The following is a 14659-nucleotide window of genomic DNA, read 5'->3' on the forward strand; positions in this document are numbered from 1 at the left end:
AGACTTGTAGAAATTAGAAATAATTAGATTGTAGGAATTCTTACGATTTTAATTGCCGTACTGAACAAACAGCAATGGCTAACTCACCATCTACGAACAGCGAAGATCGAAGACGCCAGATGAACTTTGGGCTTCGGAAACAATGCGTGAAGGTAGCGCCCATTCCACAGCAGTGGCTGGACAATATGCTCACTCGCGTGCCACCTAAAATTAGAGAGGGTGCTGAGTTGGAAGAAATGCTACAGGATCTTTGCAAGGAGGTCCGCAGTGACTTCCACAAACAGCTGGTTGAACATACAGAAAACTATGTACTGCAGAAGCCAGACATTAAAGGAACTGCACTGAAGAAACCGAAAGAACAAAAGTGTCTCGAGTCCTCCAGACCCTGGCATGATAGCTTTGTTAGGAACCACAAACAAATAAATGACACTTTATACATCCTACATCCAGTGATGCGCGCCGTCTTGGAAATCGGCTATACGACATTTACCCCACTGCTCCTGCCTGACCCTGAAGTCTGGTTAGAAGGACCAGTGTACTGTGAAATACTTAAGGTCACAGTGACTGCTAAATGCAATGAGATTGAAATGAAGATAATTAATCCCGAGGACCACGATTCCTGGTTTTGCAGAATCAGAGGCCTGCTGAAGAACAAGGAGACGATGAAGGACGTGAGACCTGAGAAACTAAACGCCTTCTACAACTGCGTATCCACCCTAATTTCCAATCAGTTGAAATTCCTTCTTGAGAGAAGTATGAATGGGTTTGCCGACCTATATCATCCAAACAATACCCACCGATTGCCACTATTCCGTATGAACCTGACCCTGGTCGATGAAAAGATGGAGCTTCAACCCAGCTTTCAAGCCCTTGAAGAGACCATTTTGGAAATTCTGAATGAAATCACAGATACTCTGCAGGAGGTGCAGACAGTCCAGTCATGGATGACAGAAACCGCCACCCCTTCCTATATTAATGCCAAGTTGGCTGATCATGCCCTCGCCTGGGCTCAGGACACTGTCAAAACGGCGGTGAAGAAGAACCTAATGGGACCTGGGAAATACTTCCAGACCTATGTTGACAACTATGGCCGGCTGGTCGATGGAAAAGAACAGGCCGATGTGGGTACATTCATGGAGGAAGAACATACCTTTGAAGAGTGTACTCAGCGCGTAGAGAAGTATCGTTTGCTAGCCAAGGAGATTATCAACCTCCCGGTTATATCCCACTTCACCATGGTCCACCTGTACTGTGAGGAGTTAAATCAAGGGCTGGCCGACAAAGCTACGCACTTTGCTCAAATCCTTTTGGAGAAACTGGTCACCGACCACCGACAGCACAATTCTCAGATCTGCCAGGAATTTGAGAACATCAAAGAGAAAGCTAGCATTATCCCACAGAACACAGAGGAAATGACTGAAATGATTGCTTACATCAGTCACACGAGGACAGAGGGTATTGCAGAGCTAAACCGCAGAATAATGGAAGCCAATCAGAAACTAAACTACCTTCTGGATGTGCACATCTTTGACACAGAGGATTTGAATCTGAATTCCACTGTCCTTCTATGGCCACAAAACATCCTCCCTGTCTTTAAGCTCAATGATGAGGTGATGGAAGACTATAGACAGAAAGGGGAACGGGAGCTGCAGGACAGAAAGGGTAAGTTGATTGGTGACTTGGATCGAATGGGCAAAAGTACAGAAGCGTTTGGAAAGTGCTCGGAACTGGACAATGTACGGCAGTATGTGACAGACATGAGGACAGTGCAGAGTGACCTGGGGAATTTGAATGCAGACATTGCTTTCATAAACAAGGAAGAGACCCTCTTCAAGATGGGACTGTCAACTTACCCTAAGTTGGAGGCCATCAGGGAGAGCATTAAACCTTACCAGGAGTTCTTTGAAAAGGTGCTGCAGTGGGAGGACACTGAGAATGAATGGATGCAAATGTCCATCCAGGACCTAGATGGAAACACTATGTCTATAGATATGGAAAAGTTGTCCGCAGTTGTCTACGCAAAGATGAAGACCTTTATGCAGAAACAGAAGAAATCCGAGATGGGTGATCTGGTTAAAGCCCGGATCACAAAGTTCAAGAAGAACTTTGAAAAGGTGAAAATGCTGTGTAACCCTGGTATCAAACCTCGCCACTTGACAAATATCTCAAAGGAAATCTCAAAGGAAGTACCCTATGAGCTCAATCTACAGTCTACTCTGAGCAATGTTATGGAAGGTCTTTTAAAAGTTCTGAAAAAGAAAGTGCACATCAGAGACTCCATTGAAACCATCTGCGCCAATGCTACTAAAGAGTTTGGTTTCGAGAAAGCTTTGAGTGAAATGCGTGAGGAATGGAACGAGATCGTTTTCACCTACAAAGAATACAAAGAAACTAAGGTGAATGCCCTCAACCCTGTGGAAGACATTAATACTATGCTGGATGATCACATTGTTAAGACGCAGACAATGAGGGCATCACCCTACATCAAGCCCATTGAGAAAGATGTTGAGAAATGGGAGAAAATACTTGACACTGCCCAGAAAACCATAGACGAGTGGTGGAAGGTGCAGGCCCAGTGGCAATACCTGCAGCCCATCTTCTCATCTGAGGATATCATGCAGCAAATGCCTGAGGAGGGACGCAAATTTCAAATCGTGGATAAAGACTGGAAAATGATTATGACTAACCTCGAAAAGGATAATAATGTTCTTTCAGCCTGTTCAGTGCCTGACTTACTGAAAAGACTCACAACATCCAACCAGCTTCTGGAAGAGATCATGAAGGGACTAAACATCTACCTTGAAAAGAAACGCCTTTACTTCCCTCGTTTCTTTTTCCTTTCCAATGATGAGATGCTGGAGATTCTGTCTGAGACCACGGACCCACTGAAAGTGCAGCCCCATCTGAAAAAGTGCTTTGAGGGCATAGCCAAACTTGAGTTTTCGGCCGATCTGGAAATCTTGGCCATGTTCAGCGGTGAAGGTGAGAAAGTTGGTATGATCTCAATAATCTCCACTGTGGCAGCCAAGGGAGCTGTGGAGAAGTGGCTGTTGCAGGTGGAGGATGTAATGATAAAAAGTGTCCATGATCAGGTAGCTAAATCCAGACTAGCGTACGATCGCAAAGAGCGTTGCCAATGGGTGAGGAATTGGCCTGGACAGGTGGTGCTCGCCACATCTCAGATCTTCTGGACACAGGAAGTAAATGATGCGATCTCAACAGATACTTTACCCGATTGTGTTTCAGATTTGCAATCGCAGCTTTCGGACATTGTGGACATGGTGAGAGGGGAAAAGGTCAAACAAACCCGGATCACACTGGAGGCATTGGTGACCATCGACGTCCATGCCAGGGATGTGGTCAATGAGTTAGTGATAAGTGGTGTAAAAAGCATTAAAGACTTCCAGTGGCTATCTCAGCTTCGATACTATTGGCAAGAAAATGATGAGAAGGTTTGGCACGTGCGTGTTCACATCATCAACTGTGATGTCAAATATGCCTATGAGTATCTGGGCAACTCGGCCCGGCTGGTGATCACCCCGCTTACCGATCGATGCTACCGAACTCTGATCGGAGCTTTCTTCCTGAGTTTGGGCGGAGCGCCTGAGGGTCCAGCTGGGACAGGGAAGACCGAGACCACCAAGGACTTGGCCAAAGCTCTAGCTGTGCAGTGTGTAGTCTTTAACTGTTCTGATGGACTGGATTATATTGCGATGGGAAAGTTTTTCAAAGGTCTGGCATCATCAGGTGCATGGGCATGTTTTGATGAGTTCAACCGCATTGAGCTTGAAGTACTGTCTGTGGTGGGCCAGCAGGTTCTCTGCATTCAGAGAGCCATTGAAGAGTTGAAGGAACAATTTGACTTTGAAGGGACCTTGCTGAACCTCAACCCCAACTGCTTTGTGTCAATCACAATGAACCCTGGCTACGCAGGACGCTCAGAACTTCCAGACAACCTTAAGGTGCTGTTCAGAACAGTGGCTATGATGGTCCCTAACTATACCCTGATTGCAGAGATATCTTTGTATTCATATGGCTTCCAAGATGCCAAACCCCTATCAGTAAAAATCGCAATGACCTACAGGCTGTGTTCAGAGCAGCTGTCCTCTCAATTCCACTACGATTATGGCATGAGGGCTGTCAAGGCTGTGCTTGTTGCTGCAGGAAACCTGAAGCAAAAATTCCCTAATGACAATGAAGATATACTGCTCCTGAGGTCCATCAAGGATGTGAATAAGCCAAAGTTCCTCTCGCATGACATTCCACTGTTTGAGGGAATCACCAGTGATCTGTTCCGTGACATAATCCTCCCAGAAGCTGACTATGAGCTGTTTCTGCAAGCTGTCAACATTATCTGTAAAAAGGAGAATATACAAAACACAGCATTTTTCCAGGAGAAGTTGATCCAGACATATGAGATGATGATAGTCAGGCATGGTTTCATGCTGGTGGGAGAGCCCTTTGCTGGGAAGACTCAAGTGCTACATGTACTTGCTGCCACTCTGACTTATATGCACAAGGAAAAGTTTGGCAACGAAGAGAAGGTCACCTTCAAAACAGTGAACCCTAAATCTATCACCATGGGACAGCTGTTTGGACAATTTGACCCAATATCTTATGAGTGGACAGATGGGAATGTTGCCAACATATTTCGCGCCTTTTCATCGGCGGAAACCACGCAGCGTAAATGGTTGATCTTTGATGGACCCATTGACACATTATGGATTGAGAGCATGAACACTGTGCTGGACGACAACAAAAAACTGTGCCTGATGAGTGGTGAGATCATACAGATGTCTAATACGATGAGTATGATTTTTGAAGCAATGGACCTGGCACAGGCTTCACCTGCGACGGTGAGTCGATGTGGTATGATCTACATGGAGCCCTCTGAGCTGGGTTGGAAGCCCTTGGTAATCTCCTGGATCAATACACTACCAGAGCCCCTGCGGAAAGAGAAAAATAGCACTCTGCTAATGGGGCTCTTCGACTGGCTTGTGCCGCAGGCGCTGAAAACTTTGCGTGACCACTGCAGGGAAGTCGCCGGCACCAGTGACAGCAACGTTGTGGTATCTCTTTGCCGGCTCTTTGAGATGCAGCTCGCCGCACCTATGGCGGACAAAGACGATCCTCCTTCAGACAAAGATCTACGCACTTGGATAATGGCAGCCTTTGCCTTCGGTCTGATATGGTCTGTGGGGGGAAGCTTGGATTCAGACAGCAGGAATAAGTTTGATAAGTTCCTCAGGGGAGCTGTTACATCGAAGTCAGACACTGTGGGGAAATGGGAATGTTCCTTGAATGACAAGGACTTGGTGTATGACTACTCTTACGAGTTTAAAGGGAAAGGTCGCTGGATCCACTGGGATGATCACATCAAGAAGGTTTCCCTGGGAGACAAGAGCACCAAAGTGCAAGACATTATTGTTCCCACCATAGACACTATCCGCTACACCTACATCATGGACCTCTGTATCACTTATAATATTCCTCTATGTTTTGTGGGTCCTACCGGTACTGGAAAGTCAGCGTATGTCAAGGACAAGCTGTTGAACCACACAGATAAGGATAAATTTTTGCCATTTCTCATCACTTTCTCAGCCCGCACGACTGCCAACCAGAGCCAGAATATTATCGTGGCCTCACTGAATAGGAGAAGGAAGGGGGTGCTTGGCCCTCCTCCAGGAAAAATGTGTGTCATATTTGTGGATGACATGAACATGCCTGCTCTCGATACGTTCGGTTCACAGCCCCCCATTGAGCTGCTTCGCCAGTACATGGACCATAAACACTGGTATGACATAAAGGACACTTCCAAGATCACCCTCCAGGACCTGCAGCTCATAGCCGCGATGGGACCCCCTGGTGGTGGGAGGAACTCAGTGTCGGCACGCTTCCAGCGTCACTTCATCGTCTGCAGCATCAATGCCTTCAGCGACGAAACCATGGTGCGCATCTTCTCCAAACTGGTGGACTTCCACTTCCGAAACAATGACTTCCCTGACCAGTACTTTGATGTCGGCAGTCAAATTGTTAAAGCTACTATGGAAGTGTACAAGGAAGCCATGTTGAAACTACTTCCTACCCCAGCCAAGTCTCACTACACATTCAACCTGCGAGACTTTTCTCGCGTCATCCAGGGTTGCCTGTTGATAAAGCAGCAGTCTCTGGAAAACAAAAGCACTATGATCCGCCTGTTTGTCCATGAGGTGTTCCGTGTCTTCTATGACCGGCTGGTGGATGACGAGGACCGAGCATGGTTGTACATGCTGATGAAGGATATTGTTAAAAAGAACTTCAAGGAGAACTTTGATAACCTGTTTGATCACCTCAAACAAGACTCTTCACTGTGTGAGGAGGACATGCGTAATCTTCTATTTGGGGACTACATGAAACCTGACATGGATCCTGATGACCGCCTCTATGCGGAGGTGCCATCCACAGATGAATTTTGTCAGGTAGCAGAATTCTGTCTGGGCCAATACAATGAAACAAACACAAATCGCATGGACCTTGTCATCTTCCGTTATGTCCTGGAGCATCTGTCTCGCATCTGCCGTGTGCTTAAACAGGCGGGGGGGAATGCCCTGCTGGTGGGGGTGGGAGGCAGCGGGCGCCAATCTATCACCCGCCTGGCCACATACATGGCCAGCATGAACATCGTCCAACCAGAGATCTCCAAGAGTTACGGCATAGTTGAATGGAGGGACGACCTCAAGGCTCTGTTGCAGAAGGCTGGAGGTGATGGTGAGAAGACAGTGTTCTTGTTAACTGATGCTCAAATCAAAGACGAAGCTTTTCTAGAAGATGTAGACAGTTTACTGAATACAGGGGAGGTCCCAAACCTGTTCGCTGCAGACGAGAAGCAAACGCTTATAGATCAAGTTGGTGAAATTGCTATGAAGAAGGGAATGGAACTCGCCGACCCTCTTGCGATATTTGCCTACTTTGTGGCGCGCTGTAAGGAAAACCTGCACATTGTGGTGGCCTTCAGTCCTATTGGAGATGCCTTCCGAAATCGCCTGCGGCAGTTCCCTTCTCTCATCAACTGCTGCACCATCGACTGGTTCCAGCCATGGCCAGAAGAAGCTCTGGAGCGGGTGGCTAACAGCTTTCTGGAATCACTGGATATGAGTGACCATGAGCGGCTGGAGGTGGTGCCCATCTGCAAAACATTCCACACCTCTGTCCAAGAGATGTCAAATAGGTTCCTATCAGAGCTGGGTCGTCATAACTATGTGACGCCCACCTCCTACCTGGAGCTGATCGCTGCATTCAAGCAGCTTCTCACCAAGAAAAGAGACATGGTCTTGAAGGCCAAGTTGAAGTATACTAATGGTCTGGACAAGCTAGCCATAACAGAGCAGGAGGTGAGTGTGATGAAGAAAGAGCTGCAAGACAAGGGGCCCATACTGGTAAAATCAAAGATAGAAAATGAAAAGATGATGAAGCATGTTACGGAGGAGAGCGGGAAGGCTGAGATCAAGAGCAAGAACGTCCGTGAGGATGAAGAGGCAGCGAATATAAAGGCCAATGAGTCTCGGAAGCTGAAAACGGAGTGTGAGGGGGACCTGGCTCTAGCCCTTCCAGCACTGGAAGAGGCTGAATTAGCCTTGGGTACTCTGAAGCCTGCTGATGTGACAATTGTGAAGTCGATGGCAAATCCTCCAAAAGGTGTGAAACTGGTAATGGAAGCCGTGTGCGTGATGATGCAAAAGACACCAGATAAGATTGTTGACCCCGCTGGGGGTCCAAAGAAGGTTGAGGACTATTGGGGACCAAGCAAGAAGCTGCTGGGTGACATGAATTTCCTTCAAAATCTGAAACAATACGACAAGGATAACATTCCAGAAGTCGTGATGAAGAAGATCCGTAAAACGTTCATGACGAATCCTGAGTTTGACCCAGTTCAAGTTGCTAAAGCTTCTTCTGCAGCTGAGGGCCTGTGCAAGTGGATCAAAGCCTTGGAAATTTATGACAGGGTAACAAAGGAGGTAGCTCCCAAAAAGTTGAAGTTAGCAGAGGCCGATCAATCACTGGCTGAAACCATGGAATTGCTAGATGTAAAGAGAGCTGAGCTGGATGAAGTGACAGGAATATTGACCGAACTTAAGAGAAATCTTGAAAAGGTGACAAAAGATGCAGCAGACCTGGAGCATGAGGTGGAACAGTGCACGATACGATTGCAGAGGGCTGAACAGCTAATCCAGAGCCTTGGGGGGGAGAAGGCCAGATGGTTTGAGGAAGCAAAAAACCTCCAGAGCACGTATGACAACCTAACTGGTGATGTCCTCATCTCTGCTGGTGTCATTGCCTATCTTGGAGCCTTCACTGCTGGTTTCAGACAAGATTGCACGAGTATGTGGACCAAACTCTGCCAATCTAAGAACATCCCATGTTCTAATGACTTTTCTCTCAGTAAGACCCTGGGGGATCCCATTAAGATTCGAGATTGGAACATTGCAGGACTCCCCAATGATTCTTTCTCCATAGATAATGGTGTTATTGTCACGAATTCACGGCGATGGCCTTTGATGATTGACCCTCAAGGCCAGGCTAACAAGTGGGTGAAGGAAAAAGAGAAAGAAAATGATCTGAAGCTCATCAAGCTGACAGATAAGGACTACATGAGAACTCTGGAGACCAGCATCCAATTTGGACATCCCCTGCTGCTGGAGAATGTAGGGGAGGAGCTTGACCCTTCACTGGAACCAGTGCTGCTCAAGCAAACATTCAAACAAGGTGGCGTGCTAAGAATCAAACTGGGGGACAAAGAAATGGATTACCATAATGACTTTAGTTTCTTCATCACCACTAAGCTGCGCAACCCCCACTACCTCCCTGAGCTGGCCACCAAGGTGTCCCTGCTCAATTTCATGATCACGCCAGAGGGCTTGGAGGACCAGCTGTTGGGGATTGTGGTCGCAGAGGAGATGCCAGCTTTGGAAGCAAAGAGGCAGGAAAATATTCTGAACACGGCAAAAAACCAGAAGGAGCTGAAGGAAATCGAGGACAACATCCTGTCCTTGCTGCAGTCGGAGGGGAACCTCTTGGATGATGGGAACGCCATCATGGTTCTTGATAAAGCAAATGCTAAGTCAAAAAGCATCAATGAAGAACAACTGAGTGCTATGAAAACAGATGAACAGATAGCTGAGTCTAGAAAAGGCTACAAGCCAATTGCCGAGCGCTCGTCTATACTCTTCTTCAGCATTGCCGACCTGGCAAACATAGACCCAATGTACCAGTACTCCCTCACCTGGTTTGTAAACCTCTACACCAAATCCATCCAGGTCAGTGAAAAGTTTGACGACCTGGATAAGAGGCTTGCAGAACTGATCAATCACTTCACTTATAACCTGTACTGTAACATCTGTCGCTCATTGTTTGAGAAGGACAAACTCCTCTTCTCCTTCATGCTCTGCACCAACATCCTGCTGGCAGATAAGAAAATTGATAACTCAGAACTCATGTTTCTGTTGACTGGAGGAGTGGGACTTCAGAATACCACCCCTAATCCTGATGACTCCTGGCTTAAAGAAAATAGCTGGGATGAAATTTGCAGAGCCAGCGACCTACCTGGCCTAACAGGATTAAAAGAGGCTTTCATCAGTAACTCAGATGACTTCAAGCCAATCTATGACAACAAGGAGCCCCACAACACACCTCTGCCGAGCCCATGGTGTAATGACCTCAACGGCCTGCAGAAAATGATTGTTGTCCGCTGCCTCAGACCAGATAAGATAATACTAGCAATCTCTAACTATGTGACCAACAATCTGGGGAAGAAATTTGTGCAGCCCCCAGCCTTTGAACTGAAAAAGATCTACTTGGACTCCAACTGCACCACACCTCTCGTATTTGTGCTGTCACCAGGAGCTGATCCCATGGCTAGCTTGCTGAAATTTGCCAGTGGTATGAGCATGGATGGCTCAAAGTTCACTTCCATCTCATTGGGGCAGGGCCAGGGCCCCATTGCTGAGAGGATGATAAATGAGGCTATGAAGGAGGGAACCTGGGTGTGTTTGCAGAACTGTCACCTGGCTGTATCCTGGATGCCCACACTGGAGAAGATTTGTGAGGACATCAGTGCGGACACTGAAGCCGAGTTTCGCCTTTGGCTCACCAGCTACCCATCACCCAAGTTTCCAGTCGCCATTCTGCAAAACTGTGTAAAAATGACAAATGAGCCGCCAACAGGCCTTAAACTCAACCTACTACAGTCTTACATGTCAGACCCCGTTTCTGATTCGACATTCTTCAATAAATTCACTGACAACGGTGTAAAGGAGCTTGTTTGGGAAAAGCTATTGTATGGAGTCTGCTTTTTCCATGCACTTGTTCAGGAGAGGAAGAAGTATGGTCCCTTGGGCTGGAATGTCGCCTATGGCTTCAATGACTCTGACCTTCATATCAGTATCAGACAGCTGCAGCTTTTTGTGGGTGAATATGAAGAAGTGCCGTTCGAGGCCATAACATACCTGACAGGACAGTGTAATTATGGCGGACGTGTGACAGATGACTGGGATAGACGACTCCTGATGTGCATCCTGGCTGACTTTTACAACACCAAAATCATCGACAATGAGATACAATACCAGTTAGGTGGCGAGTTCTACACCCCAGTTAAATCCACCTATGATGACTACGTCCTGTATATTGAGGAACTTCCCGACCAGGCCCCAGATGTGTTCGGCATGCATGACAATGTGGACATATCAAAAGATCTGCAGCAGACCAAGCTTCTGTTTGATTCGGTGCTGCTAACCAAAGGAGGGGGTGGCGGAGGCGGAGGTGGAGATGACAACGCCCTCTTTGAAATAGCAAACGGAATTCTGACAAATCTTAAACCCGATTTCGACCTTGCAGAAGCCTTGAGAAAGTACCCCGTTAAATACAATGAGAGTATGAACACTGTGCTGGTCCAAGAGATGGAGCGCTACAACACGCTGAGCTCTACCATCCGTTCGAGTCTACAGAGCCTGTTAAAAGCAATTAAGGGTCTGGTTGTGATGGATGCTGAACTGGAGAGCATTGCAGGCAGTTGCATGGTGAACAAAGTCCCAGATAAATGGGCCAAGCGCTCATATCCCAGCCTCAAGCCTCTGGGGAGCTACATTGCAGACCTGGGCACCAGGCTCACTTTCTTGGATGATTGGTATAAATTTGACAAACCCGATGTGTTCTGGTTGCCAGGCTTCTTCTTCACCCAGGCCTTCTTAACCGGAGCTATGCAGAACTACGCCAGGAAACATGCCATTGCCATCGACCGTCTGGGCTATGGCTTTGAGGTTCTTGATTATGAGCCAGACACAGCACCTCCGGATGGTGTTTATATCAAGGGGCTATTTCTGGATGGAGCTGCCTGGGATAGAGAAAAGGGAATCCTGACTGAACAGGAACCCAAAAAGCTATTTTCCGATATGCCCAGCATCTGGGTCAAACTCAAGGTAACAGAAGATCAGGAGGCAACTGATTTTATAGTATATGAATGCCCTATCTACAAGACCAGCGAGCGAAAGGGCACCCTCTCCACCACAGGCCACTCCACCAACTTTGTAATGGGCATGTTGTTGCCCACTGTGGAGACTCCAGAACACTGGATCAAACGGGGCGTGGCTATGCTCTGTCAACTTGATGACTAGGAATCAGACCTGAGATCGGAACTCATCCAAGTTAAGCCTGATTTCCCATTTGGTTTGTGCACCGGCATCACGCACTGAAATTAGCCAAAGAGAAAGGCGTCTTGGAGCGAGAACATGATCAAAGCCAGAGAGCCAGATGAGGAGAAAAAGATCTGATTGACCATGGAGGCAGCCACTGCTACTGTTAATGATAACGGAAAAGATTTTTTTAAATAGCAATATCTACAAAACAAACTGAATAGCCAAAACGGAGCATAATGTCATTCTTTTCTGCACTTTTTATTTATTTATTGTGTGTTTTATTCATTCATTCATTCATTCCGGGACATACAGAAGGGTAATGAGGAAGGGAAATCACTTTCAAACTGGCAACAGACAGTCAAGTACTCCAATGTTTCTTCAGCCTTTTTTATAACTGAGTACTGAAATTCTATGCACTTTTTTTTTTTTTTTTACAGAATGTCACAGTTCTTTTGTTTTATTTTTGAGGGGCGCTTTCCCCTCTAATGCATGGATTTCCGAAATTGTGTCATAGGCCAGCCAAGTCCATGGACTTTACTGTTTGTTTAGGGCAGTTATGATGTATTTTCTTGCCAGTCAAGTCTATGAACTTTATTCAGGCGTCATCTGGCTGATATACCCTCTGCTTTATTTAATTACATTTTAATATATTGTATCATGCTGCAGTATAGGCCTACATGCCTGCCGAGGGATATGCCACCAATTGGTTCCACCTTTTTTTTTTGCCTTCTCCCATAAGAGGCCATTTCCAGAAAACCGGAACCATTTCCAGAACATCAGGTCCAACGTCCAAGATGGACAAGACCATGTGACTATTCTCACAACCTAGGCCAGGTCAAACGATGGTTAAGAACAAACAGATTTGTTTAATGTATATAAATTGTTGTTTTCTGGTTCTTGTTCTTTTTTTGTCTGTTTTAGCTGCTGTTCGTATGTAATTGAATTACATACAATTTATGTAATTATTTGTGTGTTTATTTCATTGGCACGTTTGACTGTCAATTGGGTTCAGCCTCCAGGAAGAATCCCTAAACACAAAGGCAAGACACATTTGCACATAACCTCACCCGGGGGTCTAATGAAGTCACCTCATAGACACTTAGACACACGGAAAACTGGAAAACTACAAAGATTGTGGCACTCTTGACCAATTCATATATTAGTCAATGTTGAGATCAAATATGGATAGCCTACTGAATATTATGATAATCGGGAGAAAAACGTGATCGGGACATCTCAGTATCAATATTATATTCATATGGATATTGTCTGTGATTTTGGATATGTATACTATTGTGACCTGACATAAGTGCTATATAAAAATATAAATATCGGAACATGGAAAAATCTGTATCAGCAGATCAATAGAAATCAAATGATCGGAATCGGATCGGGAGCAAAACATTTTTATCGGGACATCCCTAAATAGCTAGGGCTGGGACTTAATTTTGATTAATTATTTACAGAAACAAAAAATTAACTCGTTTTAATCGCGCTTAGTTTTTGCACTGACAGAACCTTTTACACTGGACGAATTTCAGACGTATAGCTGTAGCCGTATATTCTTTCTACGTCCGAGCATAGACATGGTAATGCCCCGACTGACTCTGATTGGCCTACCGACACTGCCCGTCTTGCCTGTCCTCCGAGATGCAAGGCTACTCCGTGGTGGGAAATAATACAAGTACAAGAGAATGGCAACAGCCGCAACACGCGACAGCGACAGTAATTTATGTAGGCCTATAAATCAATTCCCAACAGATCTCCAAACCTGTTGTTATGGGGAGTGCTGCAGTTTCAGTCCATTCAACCTCCTCTTGTGTGTTGGCTAGTGAGGTACACCCGAACCCCCTTTTTTAAACCAGTCCCTTGACTTGAAGTGCTCGAGGGCTCTCGGGAGGTTCCCTCGTCAGGAGCAGGAAGTGCCCCTCCAGCTGAATCAAGTTCCCTTGATTAGGTCTGCGTGCGCGACACCATCACGGGACGAAGCATACACCATACATTATACTTGATGCGCGTGTGCAGCCATGCACAAATAGGCTGCACGCGCACCTCCCATTCTTATGACAGCGAGTCAGCGGCTGGAGTTGTGGTTTTGAGGACAACTGCTTTGAATTGCTATTTGCTATTGTTCACACACAACAGAAACCAATGGATTACCGGTATATATTTCAAGAGTGAGAGATCACAATAAAAATCCTAATCATTCTTCCCCCAGATTTTGCAAGAGAAACAAGTGGCCACTGGCCAGGTCTATGGAGATAGTCCACTTGCCATAATGTGAACCTGGACATTTTGAGTATACCCTAAGTTTTATGCTAGAAATTTATATTAAAAATCACACTCATGTGAAGTGAGTGGCGCTCTTATCATACCTCATCATACATCACATTCCATGCTCAGCCAATCAAATCATCACAAATGTCATTCTGGCCAATCACTTTTGGCGTCTTCACGTTGCTACCCTCACTTTTATCTTCAATATGTTAGTTTATGCCAAACAGCCGTTCCGGTTTGAGTATCGTCGTCGTTGGCTATTCTAAATAATGATGTCACCATGCAATGACATCACAATATCGTCATTACAACCGATGTAATCGTCCTTTTAAAACGATCTGTCCTATAACCAGAACACCATTTAGGAACTTGACATTTAACTTCTGGATGTTAGTAGCATTTATTTGTGTATAGGTGCAGGTATTTCAGATGTTTCACTGGACAGTCCAGCTGAAAGGAGGAGATCATCACTTGCGGTGCTGTGGTATAGTCAGGCTCAAGGTCTATTCCTTTGGGCAGACTTTTAGCAAGACCAAGTGATCACATTTTGACCTAATTTCTCTGTTCATTGTCAATGGAAAATCTTGAGACGTGTGGGGACAAAAGCTTATAGGGGCTAGTGCCCCCCTCATTGATTCACTTGCATACCAAAATATGTTTTACCGTAATTGAAAAAAAAAGCTTCTCAGGTCACATATTAATATACAATTAAAACT

General features: G+C 45.8%; 1 protein-coding gene across 1 annotated transcript; it reads left to right on the forward strand.

Annotated features, from left to right (window-relative positions):
* Positions 1 to 815: 815 nt before the first annotated feature.
* LOC310878955 (dynein axonemal heavy chain 7-like) lies at positions 816 to 11645 on the forward strand (the record flags this gene model as incomplete). The annotated part of the gene is made up of 1 exon (XM_083793371.1): positions 816 to 11645. The coding sequence occupies one exon, from the start codon at positions 816 to 818 to the stop codon at positions 11643 to 11645; it is 10830 nt and encodes a 3609-aa protein (XP_083649497.1).
* Between the last annotated feature and the right edge of the window lie 3014 nt (positions 11646 to 14659).

Source organism: Protomyctophum parallelum (genome assembly GCF_964188405.1).
Source record: "Protomyctophum parallelum genome assembly, chromosome: 21".
NCBI lineage: Eukaryota > Metazoa > Chordata > Actinopteri > Myctophiformes > Myctophidae > Protomyctophum > Protomyctophum parallelum.